The sequence below is a fragment of the Eutrema salsugineum genome, unplaced genomic scaffold (assembly GCF_000478725.1).
Source record: "Eutrema salsugineum unplaced genomic scaffold, Eutsalg1_0 scaffold_5, whole genome shotgun sequence".
NCBI classification, from domain to species: domain Eukaryota; kingdom Viridiplantae; phylum Streptophyta; class Magnoliopsida; order Brassicales; family Brassicaceae; genus Eutrema; species Eutrema salsugineum.
This window is the reverse complement of record NW_006256612.1, coordinates 12,985,644-13,010,325: the sequence shown is the minus strand read 5'-3', so window position 1 is coordinate 13,010,325 and position 24,682 is coordinate 12,985,644. Positions and strand designations below refer to the sequence as shown.

General features: G+C 37.1%; 3 protein-coding genes across 6 annotated transcripts; 1 reads left to right on the top strand and 2 right to left on the bottom strand.

The window, feature by feature from the left end:
- Window positions 1–10: 10 nt before the first annotated feature.
- LOC18994050 (mitochondrial ATPase complex subunit ATP10) lies at window positions 11–2,406 on the bottom strand. Of its 2 annotated transcripts, none has more exons than XM_006417651.2 (8): window positions 2,082–2,406; window positions 1,956–1,996; window positions 1,729–1,792; window positions 1,280–1,468; window positions 987–1,058; window positions 684–859; window positions 472–600; window positions 11–230 (listed from the first exon to the last, which is right to left on the bottom strand). In XM_006417651.2, the coding sequence occupies exons 1-7, from the start codon at window positions 2,256–2,258 to the stop codon at window positions 483–485; spliced, it is 837 nt and encodes a 278-aa protein (XP_006417714.1). In that variant the 5' UTR covers window positions 2,259–2,406; the 3' UTR covers window positions 11–230; window positions 472–482. The 2 variants fall into 2 exon arrangements, with proteins under 2 accessions (XP_006417714.1, XP_024008547.1); XM_024152779.1 differs by having other exon boundaries at window positions 1,729–1,797; window positions 2,082–2,255.
- A 139-nt stretch (window positions 2,407–2,545) lies between these two features.
- On the bottom strand, window positions 2,546–6,601 carry LOC18994049 (GABA transporter 1). Of its 2 annotated transcripts, none has more exons than XM_006417650.2 (6): window positions 6,476–6,601; window positions 6,077–6,307; window positions 4,263–4,547; window positions 3,874–4,004; window positions 3,090–3,329; window positions 2,546–2,995 (listed from the first exon to the last, which is right to left on the bottom strand). In XM_006417650.2, exons 1-6 carry the CDS (start codon window positions 6,558–6,560, stop codon window positions 2,615–2,617), a joined length of 1,353 nt encoding a protein of 450 aa, XP_006417713.1. In that variant the 5' UTR covers window positions 6,561–6,601; the 3' UTR covers window positions 2,546–2,614. The 2 variants fall into 2 exon arrangements, with proteins under 2 accessions (XP_006417713.1, XP_024009085.1); XM_024153317.1 differs by having other exon boundaries at window positions 2,550–2,995; window positions 6,077–6,334; window positions 6,476–6,578.
- Window positions 6,602–7,142: 541 nt separating this feature from the next.
- LOC18994048 (DNA polymerase epsilon catalytic subunit A) lies at window positions 7,143–23,529 on the top strand. Of its 2 annotated transcripts, none has more exons than XR_002897965.1 (49): window positions 7,143–7,460; window positions 7,883–7,948; window positions 8,060–8,119; window positions 8,218–8,313; window positions 8,719–8,879; window positions 9,034–9,122; window positions 9,200–9,417; window positions 9,835–9,921; window positions 10,010–10,144; window positions 10,623–10,745; window positions 10,854–10,937; window positions 11,271–11,435; window positions 11,521–11,697; window positions 11,945–12,058; window positions 12,466–12,570; window positions 12,700–12,818; window positions 12,908–13,052; window positions 13,134–13,228; window positions 13,406–13,511; window positions 13,595–13,674; window positions 13,772–13,948; window positions 14,126–14,210; window positions 14,319–14,399; window positions 14,474–14,617; window positions 15,158–15,253; window positions 15,399–15,599; window positions 16,095–16,158; window positions 16,241–16,383; window positions 16,477–16,874; window positions 17,009–17,138; window positions 17,255–17,452; window positions 17,527–17,601; window positions 18,104–18,294; window positions 18,596–18,776; window positions 18,857–18,921; window positions 19,216–19,348; window positions 19,463–19,564; window positions 19,650–19,733; window positions 19,995–20,069; window positions 20,205–20,264; window positions 20,333–20,595; window positions 20,675–20,723; window positions 20,900–20,911; window positions 20,997–21,060; window positions 21,161–21,227; window positions 21,541–21,645; window positions 21,729–21,848; window positions 21,934–22,122; window positions 22,402–22,460. XR_002897965.1 is itself a non-coding variant. In XM_006417649.2 (49 exons), the coding sequence occupies exons 1-49, from the start codon at window positions 7,302–7,304 to the stop codon at window positions 23,347–23,349; spliced, it is 6,513 nt and encodes a 2,170-aa protein (XP_006417712.1). In that variant the 5' UTR covers window positions 7,143–7,301; the 3' UTR covers window positions 23,350–23,529. The 2 variants fall into 2 exon arrangements, 1 of the variants encoding a protein (XP_006417712.1); XM_006417649.2 differs by adding an exon at window positions 22,965–23,529 and having other exon boundaries at window positions 20,900–21,060; window positions 22,402–22,508.
- The last annotated feature ends 1,153 nt before the right edge of the window (window positions 23,530–24,682 follow it).

Genomic DNA, 24,682 nt, shown 5'->3' with positions numbered 1-24,682 from the left:
GAGTGAACCCTTATAAGTCTAACGTCGAACACCATATAAATCGGAAGAAAGGATTCTCTATTGACTTGAAAGTGCCAATAACACCAATCCAATTTTACTGAAAGAACCGAAAGATAAGGGCTTATTAATTTATAATCGTCTTCTGTGAGCTTAATTGTTCCACATCCATCAAAAAGTGTAAAGGAGAGTGACACTTGTCTCTTGAGGCAGTCTCGGGTTTAAGCAGCGATCTGGACATGTCAAAAAGATCCTCAGATGTTTTATTTGCATACGAAATAAACTTATCAAGCAGGTGCTTCACGAGATGTTGCTCAATGAAACTTTTGTAACTCTTCACTATCAATCATTCCAGGGAAAGTTGAAATATTTCTAAACTAAACGTCTTGCTCTAGAATCATATTGATAAATATAGGACTCCATTGATTTGGGAGTCTTTGATTTGAAAGGTTTAACAGAGATCAATATGGTTACCTCTCGTAGTCTCATTGATCTTCCAAGAGAAGTGAGGTACAAGAGAGAAGCTGGGATACTTCCTCTGGAGTTGCTTTTCCAAAACCTTGCCATCTTATTCTCCCGAATTTGTCCAGTAGGAGAATATACCTGAGACATAAACAAGAATGTGCAATAGAGAAATCAGACAGGTTTAAGTGAATCTAACTTGATGAAGTGGAGATTTTCTGTACCCGGTAAGAAGGTTCAGAACTTTCATTTGTTTCCGGAAGTGATAATGGTCCCCAAATGAGTAAACAATCTGCCGCTGGAGAACACTGCTCTCGCTGTTGTTTGGTTTTTGCAAGACCCGGAGAAGTAGTTTTTTAATGGGGGCCAAACCCAGCAGCCATTTGTCTATAAATGAGACCTATAATTGCAAGGAAAAGAATAAAAAAAGAAAGTTCGTCTGATGAGAATAGGAGAGAAAATGGCTGCCAAAAAAGCACGTTCTAATATCCAAGTATGAACAGCACAGAACGATTCAGGATAGCTACCTCAAACAACTGAAGATCTTTCCTGTCGCCAAACGATTCAAGAAATGGTTTGCTCCACGAGCTGATCATTTCCTGTCAGATAAAGTAACCACACCCCAGCAACAATTAGACAAGGTATATAAAGTCTTACTTATCAACAAGTGCTTCGATTATAAGAACACTGTATCATGCAACCATTGCTTCTTAAGCTTAACAAGCAACACTTCCGTTAATGTTACAGATCTCTTTAAAAACGCTTACCAAACATTTTCTTGGTTCCATTGAAGTAAATAACGAGGAGGAAGTCTTTGTACCTGAGAGCTTGCTCGGAAAGACAGGCACACCAATGATACTTTAGGAACATCCAAACTCTCTATGTTAACCTCTTTGCTGTTGGAAGCAATAGGCAACTTCAGGATTTTGCCATTAGAGAAAGTCACTGCTAGTTCCGGAAATTTCATGGCTGACACAGCAGGAATTATAGTCTTACTTGCAGCTGCGATCTGCAAAAACATCAATTAATAGGTAGGGAACTTCACAAATCCCATAGATCGTGCATAGCTAAGTACCAAGAAAATCGGAAGCGGAGTTCTAGTAAAACAACACCCAACAAAAATATGATTTACATTAGAAACAAAAATAATATGTATGCCGTAGCTAATGAAAGCTTTGAAAATCGAAAACATTGCAATGCACAGAATCTCGAGTCTTTGGTTGTGAATACTACCAATACGAGACAGAGTAAAAGAAGCAGCATCATTACCTTACCGCCATGTTCCTTGAAGTCTTTCATATCAGCAAAGTATCCCCGATTCATCTCATCATTACTGCCCTAAATCACATCATATTCCACTAATTAACTTCTCATTGAGACAATCTAACTCGAAATTGAGAGTAAATAAAGCTAGACCCATCAACCAACTTCAACGCTGAATCTGGATCTGAGCAAATCCCAAAAAGAATTCGAATCTAAATAAAAGGGAAGCTTACATTCTAGCACGTTCATCCGCAATTGCTTTCTTGTTCCCAAACTGCCCAAAGCCAAAACAGTCAACAATTCTCCGATAGCGAAATTTATCTAGAAACATGCAGAAAATTGATAATTCTTCAATATACCTGATAAAAATCTAGAAACGAGCGGGTGGTTGATCGAAGAGCAGGCATTTGCGAAGGGAGAGAGTCATGATTCTCGTAGCGAGTGAAGTTGAAGAGACCTTGATGCTGGTTTCGATACGAGAGAGCAGAGACTGATCTACATTTTTGCTTCAGGAATCGATTCAAGGTCGTCGCCATTTTAGCAGAGCTTAAACCCTATTTGGTTAAATCCACTAGAAACTGTGTGGGAAAATATGTCTGCTCGTTTAACGCTAACCAACACGCTTCAGAAACGAGCCTATATAACCTAAACCAAATATTTTGTGGCTAACCCGATCAAACCGATATTCTGATCCGGTTTAGATATATCGCCAAACTATTGCCCCTTGTTCCCAGCTCTCAACTACTCTTTTAATTTGGGCTTTACCATTTTTCCAAAACTATTGCGCTAAGATAGTCATGACTCATGACTAACACAAAAGAAATTTAGCGACTAATCAGGTTTAATTATACTTAAACAATAACAACAATCTCGGTTTGCATTGCATGTTTTTTTATACATCCGCAAACAATTTATACGTATTGGCATCGATCATAATCTGTCTAACCGCCGCGACCATAGCAATCACACCTAAACTAGAAAACACAACAGCGATCACAGTGTTGATCCAAAAAATGAAACTTTTCTTAGACGGTTTGAACGTAAAGTTGAAGAATACTACTGGGAGAACAAAGTCCAGAGGCATGAATCCGAAAGCACCTAGCAAGGAGTTTATATCTCCAAAAAATGGAAGCATTGCTGCAATGACTGTAGCCACGACGACGAAGAAAGAACGTGAAGCAAGTCGAGGGATTACATTGCGGATAGAGAATTCCTTCTTTGTTGGATCGCTGAATAAACTTTCCAAAATATCGTTTATGGGTTGTAGGTATACCTGCATAACTCAAAATTAGTAGGCATTTTATATGAAAACTATTGTAGAATGACTTACACTTTATAGTTAAACAATCAATGTCTGATATACTTACCACGGCAACGGCCGAGAGTTGAAGGACGGTGAAGAGATTGATGAGAAAAATAAACCAACTGGGAACTAAGTAATGGTTTGTCTCAGGATTTAAGAAATTAGTGAAGATAAGTCCATTGGCTTTATTACCAAATGCCCAATATCCTGAGATGGCTACAGTGAAGAATGTCATTATCACTACAGTGTAACACATACACAATCCTTTCAACATTTTTCCCTTTACTGGTGCCGCCAATGTTGCCTGCATTGCAAAAACATAAGATTCATTTATCAGGTTTAAATATTTTCAAAAAAGATAATGTATTTAAAATTTTATTTTTTTTGTTAAACTGTAATGTAAGTTGTTAATTGGAGTTTTTTCCGAACAAAATGATAAAATATCATAGTGAAACTATTAGGATTGTGATTGGTTTATAATTGGTACATATCTACTGTATATATAGACTAATCGTCATTGTACATTTGTAACATATCACTTGATTAACACACTAATATAAACTATTGAGCCAAACTTGTCATAAAAATACATTCTTTAATTGATTTTTAGTCCAACTTCACTACATTTTCTTATGAAAATGTTGATTTGAAGTTCGTGATATCGTATGTGATAAAATTGTATTTAGGTATGTAAGTATATATGTTATACACACATTTTGGGGTCGTGTATGTTCACGTTGTTTATTTTTCATTATACACGAAATGGCACTTAAAGTGGTGTTTTTTTTTGTTAAAATAAAAGTGGTGTGGTTAGTGAACAGAAATAAAGAGAAAGAAAATATTGAAACCTGAATTTCGGGTATAATGCCATTGCCGTATGTAGTGGCAATAATAGCCATAGCATTAAAGACTCCAAACACTTTAGTTTCCTTGTCACCAACTATTGCATAATCCTTCTCCGGTCCATTTGATTTGTTTCCTGATTTTGAAAATAATTTGTTTTTTTTTTTCAATTTAATCCACATATACAATCTAAATATTTCGTTTTGATGATAAGCAAGGGATCCAAACCCAGAGCTCATACTAATCTTGGAGAAACGTCAGGCTTTCTTGACATTGAATAAATCCATATAAAAATGGCAAAAATGAAGCACACGTGTATCATGCTGAACCTAATATCTAAAACGAATTTCAATGTATTTAGACTATAAGATTAAAAGTAAGAGGTTTAGTATACCGATGATGATGGAGGCAGCAGATGCTGAAGCACTGTAGAGAAGGCAGAGGAGGAGAGAGAAGAAGTTGATGTGTCGTAGAGAGTGAAAGGATGGGATTTGTGCCAAAACCAAGAGTAAGGCTCCAAATAGCATCACAAACTCAAAGAGTTTCATTTCACCATTTGGCACCACAACCAAATACATTGCCTTAAGGCATTGGCCTCCTAGGAGTGCATTGGCAATAACCACACCGTAGCACACCGCCATTTGTATTGGTCCCACGTAGTACCTCCCCCATTTCGGCCCTTTCCATTTCATATGATCGAAGTTGTTAAGAAGAAATCTATAACTCATTCTGATGTCTAAAGCAATAATTTAATTCAGAAACTAGGTTGAACTTTTGTTTGGTTAGATTAATTAATGATATTCTCTATATAATAGTAACGACAAAACTAATTTAAAACGTAAAGTCTGATTTGATTTAATTCTGTAAACTCTTTGAATTACTGATTTTTTCAAAACTAAAACCTACGTTAGACCAAATCCATGCATAATATGTCTGGTTTCATATTTATTATAAAAACTAACTACCCACTTCCTTAGAATTTGAACATGATCATTTGTTTGTGGTCGTTGAGTCAACATCTTATAGTTTAAACCAGCATAATAAATGTTAGACAACAAATCCAACTTGAAGCCATGATGTAAGCTTACATTTTTTGGGTGCAGTTTTGTTTTGATCATCACGTTAATGCAATTGGAAATTGAATTAAAAAAAACAAAACAATATTCAGAGATAAGGGCCTACGTCGGCGCCAAACCATAATACAAAAAAATGGACCACAAGGTTTGGCTGCCCATTTGTCTACTTGACCATTCAATGATAATACAGTTTTACATTCGGATTTTTTTTGTTTATCATCTTTTTTTGTAAGGTCACTTAGTTTAAAACTTTTTGTTACGTTTGAAGGTCCAAACTGAAAATGGAAGGCACAATAATCTGGATCCAATTTCATATTGATTTTACTAAGAATCCAAATGTCTATAATATCCTACTTTTCAAAGCAGATCTGATCTTCGATCCAGATACTTGATCCACCCTTGCTTATTTAAAAGTATCTTTTTAATTTTTTTTTTGTCCCCGCACACAAAGATCTTTTTTGGACACACTCAAATATTTTTTTAAGCGGAAATTAGCAATAGAAGACAAATTTTAATAGCAGCATTAAAGAAGCAAGACAAAGAGAGAGACAGATAGCTAACTTCCCGAGGGTGGGTCAAGTATCTGGATCTGAGTGGAGTATACATGTAACCATACTAGAGCAAGTCATATAAAAGCAGTATATAATAGTATGAAACTAATTACATCTTACTTAATTAGTATGTGTATGTATCTTAATATTTGGAAACCGACATCGAAACGAGAAACCAAATAATATACGTAAACTAGTTGGCATTTAAAATTCGGATCATATTCTATGCTATCCGTAAAACATTTACCAAACACGAGAAGTAATTATTCCAAATTGCGTTTCCACATAAAATTCAAAACCTTTCCTCTAACTCTAATCCACGTATATTACATAAATTAATGTGTGGGGCGAAATGAAATGATTATCTTTTTCTTTGGGGGAGTCAAAGGTGGATGAAATAATTGGAGTGGTGTATGAAGTAGAAGTTCATATAGACACACACGTATGTATGTCTCTCTATGAGTGCATCTCAATTATTTCAAATGAAATCCCCATGGATAAACTCAGTTCACCCTTGAATCCTTGATCGATTCAACTACAACAGGAAAGGTAAAAAAATAAAGAAAATCAAAAAGAGTTACCGAGGATGTGGTGGGCCATGTCACGGAAGCGGAGGTAACGGTGGCCGAGAGAAGCGTGGTGTTGGAGAGTGAGAGAGAGAAGGGTGTATGAGTAGAAAGTGACGACTGCTCCTCCCACCAAACAGGATATTCCGGCCGCCCATCCTAAGAACTTGAAGGCGTACGGTAGACTCAGTAGCGGCGGTGCCACTATCGATGTCGTCAAGTGGAATCCGCAGTGCCACCATGTCCCTATACTTCCCATCATCATCGATCATCCTTAATTCTCAATGATTTTTAATTACTAGATGTATTTGTTACCAACTTGTTTTATACCAACTTTGAATATCCACCTTATACCAATAACATTTTATGCTTTGGATCTATTATTAATTAAATTGCACAAACATATAAACGTACCTTTAGATTTAAGGACGAAGAGAGCACCAGCATCAACTTCTTCCCCTCTTTTTCCTCCTTCTCCTGATCTCTCTTCTTCACCCATCTTTTTATTTTATTTTTGTTCTCTCTCTCTCTATGTCTCCACTTGAAAAGGTTATATGTGTTTTATAAGACCAAGTGGAAAAGTAAGGAATTGAGGTGTGTTTTTGTAAAAATCCAAAAAAAAATGTCAAATCATTTTATAAAGACAATTTTTTATTTTCTATGAAATTCTGACCGGTCGCACGTAAATTTTTGACGTGGCGGCTTGTAGTTAACTTGTTCTGTTTTTTATATTTTTTTTCATTTTTCTTAAATAATATTTTTGTTTAATAATTAATTAAAATTAATTTTTTACACCATTATATATATATTTTTTAAAGATTTTTTAACATCTATATATCTATAAATAGAGTATAAATTTATATCGTTTGATGGATAATGTTGGAGCAGATCCAAATTTGCTAAATGGGTTGGTGGCTAATGTTGGAGCAGATCCAAATTTGCCAAAGATAGGCTTCTACATTGACCCAATTGGATTCCAAAAACGAGGGGCTTTTTTGTCATTCAAGGTAAAATTTAAAGCGCGGGAAATTGATTAAAGCTTTTTTTTTTTCTCTCTACAGTCCCCCACTCTCATCTCTCGAGTCTCGACCATCCACGAAGCCCTACTGGTGAAACCCTTTGTCGACCCAAATTTCTCTCAGAATAATTCTCCTTCGAAGCTTCTCCACGACAAAAAAATCTCCAACGCAGGAGTCTCTGTGTCCCGTAATTTATTAATCGCCGCACCATCGGCGAAAAAATGAGCGGAGATAGTCGGAGATGGGATCGAAAGGACTCCCGGAGGTCGACTAAGCAGAAAGTAGTGAACACTGCAGAAGATGAGCTCGAATCTAAACTCGGATTTGGGCTTTTCTCCGAAGGGGAGACCCGCCTCGGGTGGCTACTCAATTTCGCATCAGTAAGTCTCCGATAATCGCAATCTATTCGTACAATTTAGGATAATCGCACAGAGCGTAGGTTTCGGACTCGATTCTTACAATCTATTGGGGCTTTAACTCTTTGTGTAATTGTGTCTATGTATAGTCTCTCTAAATAGAATAGAGGCATTGGCTACTGAGCCATATACTAAACTCCATATGTGCGAGAAAATTAGGATTATAGGAGAAAATTCAAGACAGAGATGCGAAATTGCGAGAATTATTATAAGGTTCACCTTGTTTGCATACATTGTTCTTACTGTAACCAATTAACAGCAAAAGGGAAAATGGGTGATGTGGGACTTTTTTATTTATTAATTTGCGACTTCTCTGACTACAAACTCTGACCTTCGATTTATAAGTACTAGTATTCACTGATTGGTTATTCTACTACGTTTTGCAGTCATCATGGGAAGATCCCGATACTGGGAAAACCTATAGTTGTGTGGACCTTTACTTTGTTACTCAGGTGAGCTGTGTTATATTTAGTCATTACAATGTCATCTTCGTGTATGCTGATGAATATATTTTTTGTCGTATTTTTCTAAATTTTAACTGAACTGTGAGGATTTTTTTTCAGGACGGGCTTTCTTTCAAGACAAAGTACAAGTTCCGCCCATACTTCTATGCAGCCACGAAAGTATGATGGTTTCTGTCTGTATATCATCTGAATGCTCCTTGAATCATTCACATAATTTTGTCCTGTATGTTAAATAAAACTGCAATGCGAAATCACAGGGCAAAATGGAATTGGAAGTTGAAGCCTACTTGAGACGCCGATATGAAAGACAAGTTGCTGATATTGAGATTGTAGAAAAAGAGGACCTTGATCTTGTAAGTCATTGATGCCTAACTTGTTACTGACTTCCTGATTATGTGATTTAGTTAATCTGCTAGTTAATTAGTGCCATTGTTTTCTCTGGAGAGACGCATATAAAAAAGTGCTACATCCTTTAGTTATTATCCTCTGCTTGTAATTTTAAAACTGAGCAGGTGTCTAATAGTCTAAATGTGATCTTGCATTTATTTGCAATATATAGGCGTTTGCAAGTGTGTAACATGGGCAGTCAATGTGAAAGTTAGTTTTCAAAGTGTTTAATGCTCGTCCTTTAGTGCAATGGTATGCACGAAATAAAGGTTCTCAGTACGTTTTAGTCTTCACTTTGCTTGGTGTGTCTTTCTTACTGTTTTCTGTGACCTATCAATTCGAGTTTCTCTATTTCTTTTGTTCATGAGCAGAAAAATCATCTATCTGGCCTGCAAAAAAAATACCTAAAAGTATCATTTGATACTGTGCAACAATTGATGGAAGTCAAGAGGGATCTGTTGCATATTGTCGAACGAAACCAGGCAAAATTTGATGCACTTGAGGCATACGAATCCGTATTGGCTGGAAAACGGTAAGGCAATGCATTTTTGTTGTTTTAAATTACTTAGGTTTCAGTGGTTTTCAAATTTTACTTCTTAAACTCTGTTGTATCTTGTTTCTTAATTATTTTTAAGTTTCTTTTCACGTGTTTACCATGGTCACATTTTCTTATTCTTGGATTTCAGAGAACAACGTCCTCAAGATTGCTTAGACTCTATGGTGGACCTCCGGGAGTACGATGTTCCTTATCATGTTCGATTTGCAATTGATAATGGTAAATTGTTTAGTCAAACTAAAACTTTTGTTTAGTCCTCAAGATTGTCAAAATCATGATGTTTTCTTGGTATCTAGATGTGCGGAGTGGGCAATGGTACAATGTCAGTATTTCCAGCACCGATGTCACACTAGAGAAGAGGACAGATCTTCTCCAACGCGCAGAAGTCCGTGTTTGTGCCTTCGATATAGAGACAACAAAGCTTCCGTTGAAGTTTCCGGATGCTGAATATGATCAGATTATGATGATATCCTACATGGTCGATGGGCAAGGTTTTCTAATTATTAACAGAGAGGTAAGTGCTATATACATTTGTCTGTATTAAATATGATTTAATAGATGATGATATTGTGCCTGATGGATAATAATTGTTTCCAAATCAATTACGGAGATGATAGCCCTGATTTGCCATCCTTTGGATTATGTTGAGCATTCATTAGAGGAAAAACTCATAAAGGCGGATGTTTCTTTAATAATTAAGTCCACTCTTATTACCAGGGAAATCAGAAATATCCATAGAAAATTATCCTGGTTTGCCAGACAGTTTTTATTAGATATTTTGCTATATAGTTTGAAAACGTAGTATCTGATTTGTTAAAAAACTTTCATTGCATATGTCATCTCTGGTTGATATCTCAGCTCTGTCTTTCCTCTAATTATTTGGACCACTTCAATCTTGTTTAATTACATATGTAGTATCTTTCACTTGCAGTTTGTTGGCGAAGACGTAGAAGATCTGGAGTATACACCCAAACCAGAGTTTGAAGGGTATTTCAAAGTCACTAACGTTAACAACGAGGTAACGTAAATTAGCTCCTGGTTTGAGTATTATATCAGAAACATTGATGTGCTTAGAAGCGATCTACTTTCTTGGTTTTGTCTCGTAGGTTGAACTCCTTCGAAAATGGTTTTCCCATATGCAAGAGTTGAAACCCGGTATTTATGTCACATACAACGGTGACTTTTTCGACTGGCCATTTATAGAACGGAGAGCATCCCATCATGAGATCAAAATGAATGAGGTACATAGCATATTTCCTTCATTGTGGTATTGCTAAAATTTTCATCTGTTTGCGTGACTGAAAGGACATATATGATCTATTGGGAAATTATATTTGAAAAAGTTTGTGACATTATTCGCTGATATCCTATTGTGACCTTGTGCGTGTGCCTCTGCTTAAAAGTAAAATAGCAGGAAGCCTACTTTTCCATATTGTTTGACTCATCCCGTGAAATTTATTTTCATCTTGAGTGACATGTGTTCTGTGTTTGAACAATGAAGTCCTTTGAGAGTTGGCAGGTGCCACTCATCTCCTAAACTTGGTTCTTCTCAGTTCTATTTCAAAAATCTCCGTGACTCCAGTTTCTTGCTTTTTTTATTTTTTTTCAAACTCTATTTCTCTGCAACTTACTCTTCAATTCCTATTTTATTCCTATTTTATTCCTATTTTCAGAGCATAATCGGCTGGTGTGTTTTGTTTTCTTTCGTCGTGGTTGCAGGAGTTGGGATTCCGTTGTGATCATAATCAAGGTGAATGTCGAGCTAAATTCGTATGCCATTTGGATTGTTTTGCTTGGGTGAAACGTGATAGCTATCTTCCTCAGGGAAGCCATGGTCTGAAGGTTCATTTGACTTCTCCCTCTTCGCCATTAGTTATTGTTGTGCTCATATATTTCTTTGTGAAGGAGTTGATGATCTTGAGTCGTGCTTGTCTCTTAATTAAATGCCAGGCCGTTACAAAGGCTAAACTGGGTTATGATCCACTGGAAGTGAACCCAGAGGACATGGTTCTATTTGCAATGGAAAAGCCACAGGTATTGCTAAGAAATTAATCATGCTATTTCCGTATGCCATAAGTTTTCTTAGAATTGGACCTAGTAGTTTGATGGCGCTGGAAAGGGAAACAGTAATAGTAACAGTTGATGATGGTTGATCAAGTAATTCAACTAACTGTCTCTTTAAGGGTTGTAGAAATGTTTTCCTGCACATATTAAGTTCAGTATTGTATCAGTACACAAAATTTAGCAGGGAACGTAGGTGTTGTGACTGATAACTTCAAGCAATTGTGGATTTTTCTAGTCTATGCTGCAGTGCTTGCAATGTGTTGCATGGATTGGGTGCTTATATCTTATTTCTATTTTTTACAGACAATGGCCTCCTATTCTGTCTCCGATGCTGTTGCAACTTATTACCTATACATGACTTATGTTCATCCGTTCATATTTTCTCTCGCAACCATTATCCCAATGGTTCCTGATGAGGTCTTACGCAAAGGAAGTGGCACCCTGTGTGAAATGCTTCTGATGGTTGAGGTGACTTCCATTAACTACAAGGTCTTTAGCAATCTCTACTGTATGTCACCTTCTATTAATTGGAAGCCTTCCATTCTCAGGACAGGCTTACAAGGCTAATGTAGTATGTCCCAACAAAAATCAAGCTGACCCTGAGAAGTTCTATGAAGGTCATCTTCTTGAAAGTGAGACATATATTGGTGGCCATGTAGAGTGCCTCGAAAGTGGTGTTTTCAGATCTGACATTCCAACCAATTTTAAGCTCGACTCATCTGCATACCAGGCTAGTGATCTGCTTTGTTTTTATTCAATATAATTTTTGTTGTTGTTTGCTGAACCTTACTGTTTATGATATAGTTTCTACTCAAAATGTGACTTATTTTTATGTAATTTTATCTGAAGCGGTAGTTTATAGTAAAAGGTATGTAGTCTGTAATAGATGCCTTAAGCAAAATGCTCTCCACTTATTTGTGCGTGATTGTATTATAGCTAATTATTACCTATCTGATATTGGACGCTTTGATTACCAGCAACTGATCGATAACCTTGGCCGGGATCTGGAATATGCGATCACTGTAGAAGGAAAAATGAAAATGGATTCAATTTCTAATTATGATGAAGTGAAGGACGATATCAAGGAAAAGGTACTGAATTCCTCTTCTGATATAGAGATAGTGATATAATGCGTAGTCCCTTGTTTCTTGTCAGCATGTTGTTTCTCTCGTCTCTTTGAATGACTGACACTGCATACACATTTCATTCTGGGAGAGTTTGCTATACACTCTCAGACATGCTAAGTTCATATCTACAAGCCTCCTTTCATGTAGAGTAATCCCAGTATGGCTTGTGGAAAGAACATAGTTAACTCCAGAAGATAGTCTATTAAGTACCCGCCATCTATAGTAGTTGTCACCAATTAAGGATCTGCATACTTGGATATTGATAAGTACAACATATCACCTGATAGTTTTATGAGTTATTTTCCTTTGTGTTACCTGATTCGGGCTGAATCTTAGTTCTGTAATGGTTTGGTGGTTTTATTGCCCTGTAGCTCGAGAAGTTACGAGATGACCCTATACGTGAAGAGGGGCCTCTTATTTATCACCTTGATGTTGCAGCGATGTATCCTAATATCATCTTAACTAATAGACTTCAGGTACATCAAGTCTCTGTTTGTATTTTTCTTACTGAATTCAGAATTATATGTTGTAACACATCAGTCACTTTCAAGATTATCATCCCGTGGAAATATTATGCTAAGTGAAATCTTCCTCTTAATTGTCAGCCACCATCAATAGTTACGAATGAGGTTTGCACAGCATGTGATTTCAACCTCCCGGGAAAAACGTGTCTTAGAAAACTTGAATGGGTTTGGCGTGGGGTGACATTCATGGCAAAGAAAAGGTTTAATTTATGTGATCATTCCTGCTAAATATAAATTTAAACCTTGTAGGTTTAGTCTTAAGCTCTCTACTTTAATTCAAATTTGGCAGTGATTATTACCATCTGAAGAAGCAGATCGAGTCTGAATTTGTTGATACTGGTGCAAATATTCAGTCTTCAAAATCTTTTCTTGATCTGCCAAAGGTGGAACAACAAACTAAACTAAAAGAACGATTGAAAAAATATTGTCAAAAGGTATTCGCTCTATCTCTCTCTCGATAATAATTATTTCCCCACAATATCAGTGTATAAGGCAAGTCATTCTGCTTTTTGCAGGCATATAGACGTGTACTTGACAAGCCAATCACTGAAGTTCGTGAGGCTGGGATATGCATGAGAGAAAACCCGTTCTATGTAGACACTGTTCGGAGGTGCGTGGCTTTTGTTTTCCTGATCCTCTTATTGATTGAGACTCTGTTTGGGCGTTTTGTCTTTTGAGCAGCAATCTAGTTTTGGTGAATATACGTCCAATGATGATGAAATATTTAACCAACTTCTAATTACGTTTCCATATTTTGCTTTTTTGTGGTGTTTGTATGTAACTAAAGCTTTCGAGATAGGAGGTACGAATACAAAACACTTAACAAGGTCTGGAAGGGAAAGTTGTCAGAGGCCAAGGCAAGTGGCAATTCAATCAAGATCCAGGAAGCACAGGTATATTATCTTATATAGTTGCTCTTATATATGATCTCCGGAAGTTCTTTTAGATGGTTATTGACATTAAAAATTTGCATCAGGACATGGTAGTGGTATACGATTCCTTGCAGCTAGCTCATAAGTGTATACTTAACTCCTTCTATGGATATGTCATGCGAAAGTGAGTCCTCTAATCTCTTGCAAAGAGTCTGGACTTTGGACTCTCATCGTCTGTTCCATTTTGGTTGACCCAAAGCTCTACTTGAAACCAATTCCAGGGGTGCAAGATGGTATTCCATGGAAATGGCTGGTGTAGTTACCTATACTGGAGCTAAAATCATCCAGAATGCCCGTTTGCTTATTGAGCGAATTGGGAAACCACTTGAGCTGGATACAGATGGTATATGGTGTGCTCTCCCTGGATCTTTTCCGGAGAACTTTACTTTTAAAACGATGTAAGATTTACATTCTCCATGTTATGAACTTCCTAGTTTTTTCTATACATATATAAGAATATTTTGGTTTAAGATATTTCAAAATTTGTTTGTTTTCATATTTATTTATGGGGGAATTAACTTTTCTTGTGTTTTCAAGACGTTAAATATAGTATCAATGGTATTTGTTTATTGCAGAGACATGAAGAAATTCACTATCTCTTATCCGTGTGTAATGCTTAATGTTGACGTGGCTAAAAATAATACAAATGATCAATATCAGGTATACTGAGCTAGTGCCTTATAATCAGATGATATAAAAAATCCTTTTGTGGTTCTGAAAGCATTTTACCAGTTTCTATTTCTCGTTTGATTATTGGTTTTGGAACAGACTCTTGTGGATCCTGTACGCAAGACATATGAGTCGCATAGTGAATGCTCAATTGAATTTGAAGTGGATGGACCATACAAGGTATGCCTATACGTTATGACGTGTGCTGCTCTTTGATTTCTACAAAATAAATATTTGTAATCCTTTGTACCCAGGCAATGATTATCCCTGCATCGAAAGAAGAAGGAATCTTAATTAAGAAGCGGTATGCTGTTTTCAATCACGACGGAACCTTAGCAGAACTCAAGGGGTTTGAGATCAAGCGTAGAGGGGAGCTGAAACTCATTAAAGTTTTCCAGGTATCCGTTCCTTTTCTTGTTCTGTAATGACTCATCAAATTTTTGCTTTATCTATATTTAGGTCCATGCGATTGAGTCTATTTCGCCTGATCCACTTGTGTTTGAAATTCTTCTAGTAACAGTTTGAAGGTTTTAACTTTGATGTCATTGCCAAAATATTCTCTGTTAAGGAAAATTCTAATGGTTCTAGATTACTTTGTTCAGGTGACCATTTAGCAACTTCGATAGTTCATCTTCTACCTTCGTTTTTCTTAAAAGAACTAATTAGTAAAATCTCTGCTACATTACAAAATGTTTGTTACATTTATTTTGTTTATACATCTCCCTCCTATTTATTACATATATTGAATGTTTGGTGTAGTAAGACGTTCATGTTTTGGTAGACTCAAGCATCCCAAAAATTAGTTTTCTTACTTCATTAATGTACGTGTAGTGTCGCAAATTGGAGGCCAGCTTAGGCTTTTTATAACTTTTACACTTCATGGAGCTGTCAGGCACGAAAATAAATCACATTTTTCTTTTCTTTCTTTTCCCGTACAGGCTGAGCTTTTTGATAAATTTCTCCTTGGATCAACTCTTGAAGAGTGTTATTCTGCTGTTGCAGCCGTTGCAAATCGATGGCTTGACCTACTCGATGTATGTCAAATGTCTCGTTTCTTGCTCTGTTTTATTTGATCATTTTTATTACTGAGCAGGAAGACTTTTCATATAGGTGCTGCTAAATTCTATTATTTGCAACTGGGTCCTTTTGCTCATAGGTTTCTCTTCACATTTTCTTCAGAATCAAGGAAAAGATATTGCCGATAGTGAACTGCTAGAGTACATATCAGAATCAAGCACCATGAGCAAATCGTTAGCAGATTATGGTGAGCAGAAGTCATGTGCAGTGACCACAGCAAAACGCCTGGCTGATTTTCTTGGTGATACAATGGTCAAAGATAAAGGACTACGTTGCCAATACATTGTTGCTTGTGAACCAAAGGTACATTTCTGTCAAACTTAGAATTTTGTGGAAATTTTTACCTCACTCTTTGACATCTCCTCAAGGATTCTAGAACTTGGTTACTGCAAAGGGTCACCCATTTCCAACACGAACAGGCAAGGGAAACCCAAATAGTTAAAAAATGACCATTCACATATCTTCTTCCATCTTTACTGATATTTTTGTTAGTACAACTAGCACAGTTACACATTAGTGGATGACTGGACCCTTATCTGTGTCAAGGACATATTACGACAGAGGCTTGCATTAGCGAATAATCTCTACTGTTAAAGGTTCTCTTAGTTAGGAACGCTGCTAATGTTTGCATGTTCTATTTGTCAATGTCGTCACAGGCAAAATGTCTGTATTAGGAATATTACTTTCATCTCACAAAGTATTTGCTGCTCATTAAGCATCTCTTTCAGCATAATAACTCATTCACACTGTTCTTAGTATTTTTAACTCTTATAACTTTAACAACTTTTTCATGATCAGGGGACACCTGTAAGTGAACGTGCTGTTCCTGTTGCCATATTTGCCTTATCTAAAACGGATCCTGGTAAATATTAAGTTATTTGGTGTGATTATATATTGTTGTGGTCTTAACGTTCAAATGTGATGTAAATCTTCAAATTCTACAGAGAGAATGAAGTTTTATCTGCGAAAATGGTGTAAGGCATCGTCAGACGTTGGAATTCGTTTAATTATTGATTGGTCTTATTACAAGCAGCGCCTTAGTTCAGCTATCCAGAAAGTTATTACCATTCCTGCTGCAATGCAAAAGGTTTATTGTGACTATTCCCACCTTAATTTTGTTTTTTTTCTTTTCTGAATGTTCTTTCTATAAGATATTTAACGACTTATATGACCTCTATAGGTGGCAAATCCTGTGCCTAGGGTGCTTCATCCTGATTGGCTCCATAAAAAAGTCCGTGAGAAAGAGGACAAATTTCGCCAGAGGAAACTAGTTGATATGTTCAGCTCAGCAAACAAAGATGGTGTGTTGGACACAAATCATTCGGTGGCTCATGATAATGTGGAAGATATTGAGGATTTTTGCAAAGAAAACCGGCCTGCCGTAAAGGGGCCAAAGCCATTTGCTCGTTCTTATGAAGTCAATAAAGAAAAGTCTGAATGTGAGCAGCAAGAGAGCTGGGGTCCAAAGCGCGATGATATCTCATTTCAGAACATTGATAGGAAAGTAGATTACCAAGGATGGCTTGAACTGAAAAAGAGAAAATGGAAAGAAACTCTAGAAATGAGGAAAAAACGAAGGTATTTTTTCAGAATTGTATTGATTCTCCTGAAGTTCATCTTTCGACAAGAAGGTTTTGATTTGAATCAAAATGTAGCTAAATATAACATTCCACTGCTTTCAAAAGTTGTCTGTTTATTCCTTCTTTTTGTAGGTTGGGTGATCTAAGATCTTCAAACCAGATTGATGCTCATGAGACAAATAAAAAAGTCCCACATGGAAGAGGAGGTGTAGGTTCATACTTTAGGAGGCCTGAAGAAGCTTTGACTAGTTCACATTGGCAGGTGCGCACGGCAACCTCGTTTTATTATATATATCTGGCTAATCTTTTGCAACTATGTAATGTTGTCATTTGCACACACACAAAAAAAAACGTAATGCTGTCTTTCCAACTTTTCAGATAATACAGCTGGTCCCAGGTCCACAGAGTGGGCGATTTTTCGCTTGGGTGGTTGTGGAAGGATTGATGCTTAAGATCCCGTTAACAATCCCAAGGGTGTTTTACATTAATTCCAAAGCTCCTATAGCTGGAAAATTCCCGGGAAAGTGTGTCAACAAGATTCTTCCTCATGGAAGGCCTTGTTATAATTTGATTGAGGTCTGTTAACCACTATACATCTTCCCCCCTTGTATTCCCTCTAGTCAGCTATAATTTTGTCAATTTCTTTACAGGTTGAGATTCAAGAAGAACAATTTAGAAAAGAAAGCAAAAAGGTTGCAGCTCTTCTTGCAGACCCTGAAATTGAGGTGGGATGTTTTATATAGTGATAAAATAATGTGCCATCAGAAGCCCAACCTTTTATCGAATACCCATCACATGCCTTAAATGTTAATAAAACTTTTCTTAGTTTGGTTAATTATCAATTCTGAGATTTCTGTTAGCATTTTGGTCTGGTGAATAGAAAACTTCTACATGGTGTCTGGGAATCTGAACTTGTATACTGTAGAATTGGCTGCATCAAGTATCCTGTGTACGGAAAATTCTGGAAATGGAATTCACAAGCGATGGGTAGCTTTATTTATCTCAGTTATGTGTGCGTTTGTGTGTGCCGCGATGCTGTCTTTTTTGTTATTTGAATGAACTGAGAATGTGACCCAACGAATCGTCATTCCGGTGAATAATTTCAAGTGCTTACTGAGACACTCAGCCAGATAATCACCAGGGCAACTTGTTGGTTACCATGCATGTCATTTTGCATAAATAAAATACCATGTTTGTTATTGCTAGTCTCATATTTGACTTTGGCAGGGCATATATGAAACTAAGGTGCCTCTGGAGTTTAGTGCTATATGTCAGATAGGATGTGTATGCAAAATTGATAAGACAGCCAAGCACCGTAATAGCCAAGATGGATGGAAAGTTGGTGAACTTGATATGAAAACGACAACTGAATGCCACTACCTGGAGCGTTCAATTCCACTTGTTTACTTGTATAACAGGTAGAGCTCCATTTTTCTATTTAACATGACGACCCCTTTTCTGATGGAAATGAGTTTTACTGCATGCAATCTAAGAAGGAAGGCTCTGATTGTATGACTTCATGAGGGCATTTCTTAGTATGTTGTAGGGTTCACATGTCTACGTTTTTAGTCATATTATTCGAAGAATCATATATGAGCTCTGTTGCATTCTCAAATTAGCTCCTTTTACGTTGAACTTTTGTTTCTTTTCTTCTCGGGCATGTTTTGGTTTCATTGATCCAATCCATAATATCATTTCGCATGGTTTCCTTGTTTGCAGCACTTCCACAGGACGTGCTATATATGTTTTATATTGTCAAGCATCGAAGCTTATGTCTGCCGTGGTTGTTAATCTTTATGGCGACAAGGAATTATTACCATCTTCCCTAGAGAGACAGTTTAGAGATAGTTGCCAAGAATTGTCACTCGAGTCATTATCTTTGGATGATATTCTCTTTCAGGTAAGCTCTTAAATCATTACTTACAACCCCTCCAATAACAGTCCTGCGTTTCTTAAGCTTTTCTGAATGCTAATCATCAGGTGGACTATGTTGACCATCCTGAAGCTGCCAAGAAGATCTTACAAAAAGCCATAAGCGAATACAGGTAACTCATTTTCCTGATTACAACTCTGCATCCTGTTTTATGTTTACCTAGCTTGTTAAATCGTATATTTTTTTCTGATGCTGGTCAGTTGGGCGTGCTTTTTCCTATTTAATTTGTTCCTGCGGGAAATAGTTTTTCTTCTTACTTCTTATTAGATAAATTCTATATATTAGTTGTCAAAAAAAAAGTTTGTTTGTCTGGTGTGACAATGACGGATTTTGGACTTATCGTAGAAGGTCATGTCAGGTCATCCCACTCTGGTTTGACTTTTCCCATTGTTTCCTTTTCTTGCAGAGAGGAAAATTGTGGACCAGCTGTTGTAGTCATCGAATGCCTTCATTTTAACTCCATGAAGGAAGATATAAAGGCCCTAGATGATTTCCCGTGTGTGAGGATTCCCTTCAATGGTGATGACAATAGTTATCAGGTTCGTTGACTGAGCAACCAATTGGCTACTATTTTTTTTTTCTCTGTTAGGATAGACGTTAATTTGATCAGATTATGATAAATATGTATGTGTGGGTGTGGATGTGATGCATAGCCTGTCTCCTGGCAACGTCCAGCAGCAAAAATAGCGATGTTCCGTTGCGCTGCAGCATTTCAGTGGTTGGATCGGAGGATTGCCCAATCAAGATACGCCCATGTAGGTTATATTTGTAAAGTGGAAATGTAGTTCTTCATGTTATTGCTTTTGTGCAGCTTTTGACATTTCCTATACAACTGACTAGGTGCCGTTGGGGAACTTTGGACTTGATTGGTTAACATTCACAGTAGATATCTTCCTGTCCAGGGCACTCCGTGACCAGCAGCAGGTTCTTTTATCGACTTTCCGTCTAGCTACCAAGTGTTTTAATAGTTCCATTACTACAATATTTGCCTTCCTCTTTTTTTGTTTGCCTTTTTCCTCTTGCTCTTTGCCTACAGATTCAAAAATATATCCCTGAGACCTTGGCAAAAGTTCTCTCCAAATCACTGATTTTGTTCGATTTTTCTTTTTCTTTAAAGAATGCCGATTATGTATTTAAAAGGAGGAGCAGCCTTTACATATCATTAATTTTTGATGTGTAAAACAGGTCCTTTGGGTGTCAGATAACGGTGTTCCAGACCTTGGAGGTATAAACAATGAAGAGACATTCTTTGCTGATGAGGTATGTCAGCAAATGGTTTTTCTTTTTTTTGCCTTTTGGTTTGTGTGGACTTCCTCATGATCTTCGCCCACACCTCCATATGTTTTTTCTTTTCGGGACTATCAAGGTGATTACTGGGGTGTTTCATTGTCTCAGGTGCAACAGACAAGTTTGGTATACCCTGGAGCGTATAGAAAAGTGTCCGTGGAGTTAAAGGTCATAAAAGTTTTTCCTTGTTTGTCGTGCTTTTTGGATTTTGTTCTAAATTAACATGCATCGTGCAGATTCACAATTTGGCTGTAAATGCCCTTTTGAAAAGCAACTTGGTGAGTGAGATGGAAGGAGGCGACTTTTTGGGATTCGAACAGGATTTGAACTTTGGAGGAAGTAGTTCAAACGTTAATGCCAGTTTTGATGAGACCACTGGATGTGCTCAAGCATTTCGTGTCCTCAAACAATTGATTCAGAGTTGCTTGGCTGATGTGCGTAAATCTGACAATGTATATGCTGATTCCATTTTGCAACGCTTGTCTTGGTGGCTCTGCAGGTATGATCATGTCACATCCTGTTACATATTCACTTTGTTCTTGATTCGTCAAATATTAATCTGTAATATCATATTGTAGCCCTTGCTCAAAGCTTCATGATCCAGCTCTTCATCTCATGCTTCACAAGGTAAATGACCTTTTATGCTTTACGCTTTTATTAGGTGTAAATGAGCTGGTGCCGTTAAATCAGCAAACTTTATATCTATTTCTCCTTGCTTCTCTGTCTGAATCTTTCTCAATCAACTCGTTTATCAAATCTGTAGCTGACAAATTATATCTCCCTGCGGTTTTCATCAATAATAGGTCATGCAAAAGGTGTTTGCGCTGCTTTTGACTGATTTGCGGAGATTAGGTGCTATAATAATATATGCAGACTTCTCAAAGGTAGTTATCGACACAGGGAAATTCGATCTATCTGCTGCTAAGGCTTATTGCGAAAGCTTGCTCACAGCGGTGGGGAATAGGTTGGTTTCTTCTTTGCCCAGTATATACGTAAATGACTTTAAATCTTATTAGACTGTACTCATTTTCCTGTCACTGGTTCTTATGCTTTGCCACTGACAGCGATATCTTTGAGTGGATCCTGCTCGAGCCGGTTCACCACTGGCACTCATTACTTTTCATGGACCAGGTGGGAGCTTTTATATCTTATATTTCCCTATTGTATTTCCAATATCTGATTGGCAAATAGGGCAAAACTTGTTTTGAATTGTAAAATTCCAAAGCCATGAACACAAAATTGCCCCTCAAAAAGAGGAATTGAAAAAGTGAAAATTCATGAGACCTGCAATGCATGTAGTTCCAGTGAAACCACAATGGATGATAAAAAAATTACATCCGAGTTGCAAGGAACTCTACTAAATTCTATCTCCCTTCATTAGTTCATGTTTTTCTTTTGTTGCTTTTCTCAATACTTACTTCATTTGTTTCTTTCAACATTTTAGTATAACTACGCTGGTATCCGAGCTACCGATGATGAAATTTCACCTGACGAAGTGACTATTGAACCAAAGTGGAGCGTCGCACGGCTTTTACCCGAGTATATTCAGGTTTGCAGACAGATACCCATTCAAACCAATGTTCAACGCACGGACATTTTTTCCTTGACACATGCATTTCATCTACTTGGCAGAGGGATTTCATCATCATCGTTGCCAAGTTTATTTTTGACCCATGGAAATTTGCATTAGAGAATAAAAGGGGCAGTTCAGATAGTTTGGAGGCACAGATGGTAGAATATTTAAGGGAACAGGTAGTCTTAAACCAATTCGCTTGACATATTTTTCATTCACTCAAATGATTATCTCCTCATTTTATTTTTGTTTTCTTTTATGCAGATACGCTCAAACTTCATAAATATGCTTGTTAAAAAAATCGGTGATATCATGTCACACATGAAGGAAATAAACGTTTCAGATGCATCTCGGGTTTCTGGTCAAGCTCCGAAAGGAGATAACACGTTAGAATTTATACAAATTATCACTGCTGTTCTGGCTCTTGACCAAAACGTCCAGCAAGATGTTTTGGTAAATACTCCACTCATTCCTTTCCCTCTTTACCTGATACTGGTTCTATTGGATAACCATATTGAGTATTCTAAACAGAATAGATTATCTAAAAAATTGCACTGGAATCAATGTTTATCTTTATGGTTAGAAAACCTTTTTGTAACTCATTTCCTTCACCATTCTGATCTAATCTTAGGAAATCTTGTTCTTGAAACTATGTTTTCAGATGGATATCCTGTCAGATGGGTGCTAACTATTGTCTTCTCCTTTTTGTTCTCTATAATTTATCCTCTATAGGTAATGAGAAAGAATCTGTTGAAGTACATTAACGTAAAAGAATGTGCTGCTGAAGCCGAGTTTCTTGATCCTGGGCCCTCCTTCATCTTACCTAATGTGGCTTGCAGGTATTATTACTTGACCAAAAGAAATGCTCAATTTTCGTGATTCAAAATGCATTGTGGTGACTTACTAAATCTAGCGAATAGATAAATAGCTTTAAGAAGTCAAGTTTTCTTCTGGCCATTAGCTTATAGAAATACAAAAGTCCCTGCCAATTCCCTGCTTGTGATGATCGCACATCAAATATGCTCAGCATTATCAAACTTGTGAGTCATTATAGAAATACAAAAGTCCCTGTGTTATGTTTGCAACACGCAGGATGCATTTGCTCACACATTAAAAGAGAAGAAAATCGCCTTAGACCCCCTCAAATCCTAGACAAAAGAGTAGTAGTACCTTAATCTCACTCCCAAAGACATGCCTATTGTGTTTCAAAATACTTGACATTCTTACAAAAGTAAGCAGTGAGGCAGCTGAAACGTATTGACCGAGTTTTGTGTTAATGTTCTTTCTTGTTGCAGCAACTGTGACGCCTACAGAGACCTAGATATATGCAGAGACCCAGCTCTGTTAACAGAGAAAGAATGGTCCTGTGTAGATTCACAATGTGGGAAGATATATGACAGAGAGCAGATGGAGAGTAGTCTTCTCCAGATGGTGAGACAGAGAGAAAGAATGTACCACATGCAGGATCTAGTTTGCATGAGGTGCAATCAGGTGAAGGCGGCGCATTTGACAGAGCAGTGCGAGTGTGCTGGATCCTTTAGATGCAAGGAGAGCGAGTCAGAGTTCCTCAAGAGGATGGAGATTTTCTTGGATATTGCAAAGCGGCAGAAGTTTCTATTGTTAGAAGAATGCACCTCTTGGATTTTAGAACCCTTCAGCTACTTACAAAACAATACATAAAGACATCAATTTTTTGTTTATAGATTGACACCCAATCGACTAAAAACACCTTACTCGGAGAAGATATTTGCATTTATCTGCAACGCAAGACCAATTGAGGACGTAGCTAACATTCAGGCATTGTACCAAAATTCTATATTTTCGTGTATTTTATCATTGTGATTTTTCAACACTCAACATGACGATGATATAAGATAATTTGAGAATATTAAACATTAGACTTTGGCCGGAACGGGTGACGATGGATAATTTGATTATACTCTATTTACTTGGGAATGGATAAAGTGACACACAGATAATTATAGTTTCTTACTAATTAAATCGATGATCACGTGGATATCATGTGAGGATATTTTAATCGATCCAAATTGGCTTGAACCATAGGATTTACTCATATAACCGAACTAAACCAACCGAGATGTGGTTGTATTACTCATACTCATATCCCACTCGCACCCGCAGCGCGTTGCGCGCGTTAGCCAAAAATCGAAAGGTATCGATTTTGTTCATTTTGGGCTTACACGCGATATTGACTCCAAAATGAGCGAGTGTGCTGCGTTTTGCGTGTTATCATGCTGTCGTTTTGGGCTCGATTTTGATCAATTTTTAGCAATTAGGAGACATGTTCCTATATGACACTGTCCGTCAAATTAACATCAGTTATATCACAGTATATGCGTTTTGCTTGTTATCCCTTGCCGTTTTGCTTTTTTTTTTTTCTTTTCTTTTTTTTTTTTGCTTCGAAACTGGTCGGACTCATTTCGCCGATTAGAGCCTGTATTGGCTTCTCCAGCGTACACGGGAGTTTCGTTAGCTCGAACCAGCCTGAAGACGGGTGTAAAGTTGTTTCTGAGGTTATGCAGAGAGGTAAATGAGCTTGTGCCATTGTTGTCTGGGTATAGCGCGAAGACGAGAGAGAGAGAGTTTGATAGAGTTTGTATCGAAGCCTTTGGTCTACGCATTGTTTTGTATTGCAATTGGGGTTTCACCAATTCAATCGTTTCAAGCTGAGATAATGAGTGGATTATATAGTGATATGAGGCGGTCGAGGAAAGAGAGAGATGTGCTAATGAAACGAGCACATGGAATTGTAGATGAGGCCCTATAAGATTGAATTATGGAATTGTAGATAACTTCAAGCAATTGTGGATTTTTCTAGTCTATGCTGCAGTGCTTGCAATGTGTTGCATGGAATTGGGTGCTTATATCTTATTTCTATTTCTTTTACAGACAATGGCCTCCTATTCTGTCTCCGATGCTGTTGCAACTTATTACCTATACATGACTTATGTTCATCCGTTCATATTTTCTCTCGCAACTATTATCCCAATGG

What these genes read in the sequence shown, in the direction of transcription:
- LOC18994050 (XM_006417651.2), bottom strand. Translation starts at nt 2,258, where the DNA reads ATGGCGACGACCTTGAATCGATTCCTGAAGCAAAAATGTAGATCAGTC. An exon ending in CTTTCCGAGCAAGCTCTCAG is followed by an intron (nt 1,059 to 1,279) that starts GTACAAAGACTT and finishes TTTATCTGACAG; the next exon opens with GAAATGATCAGCTCGTGGAG. An exon ending in GTTCTGAACCTTCTTACCGG is followed by an intron (nt 601 to 683) that starts GTACAGAAAATC and finishes TTTATGTCTCAG; the next exon opens with GTATATTCTCCTACTGGACA.
- LOC18994049 (XM_006417650.2), bottom strand. Translation starts at nt 6,560, where the DNA reads ATGGGTGAAGAAGAGAGATCAGGAGAAGGAGGAAAAAGAGGGGAAGAA. An exon ending in CATGGCCCACCACATCCTCG is followed by an intron (nt 4,548 to 6,076) that starts GTAACTCTTTTT and finishes TGAAATGGAAAG; the next exon opens with GGCCGAAATGGGGGAGGTAC. An exon ending in AACTCTCGGCCGTTGCCGTG is followed by an intron (nt 2,996 to 3,089) that starts GTAAGTATATCA and finishes TGAGTTATGCAG; the next exon opens with GTATACCTACAACCCATAAA.
- LOC18994048 (XM_006417649.2), top strand. Translation starts at nt 7,302, where the DNA reads ATGAGCGGAGATAGTCGGAGATGGGATCGAAAGGACTCCCGGAGGTCG. An exon ending in AGGGAAGCCATGGTCTGAAG is followed by an intron (nt 10,746 to 10,853) that starts GTTCATTTGACT and finishes ATTAAATGCCAG; the next exon opens with GCCGTTACAAAGGCTAAACT. An exon ending in AAAGCCATAAGCGAATACAG is followed by an intron (nt 18,922 to 19,215) that starts GTAACTCATTTT and finishes CTTTTCTTGCAG; the next exon opens with AGAGGAAAATTGTGGACCAG.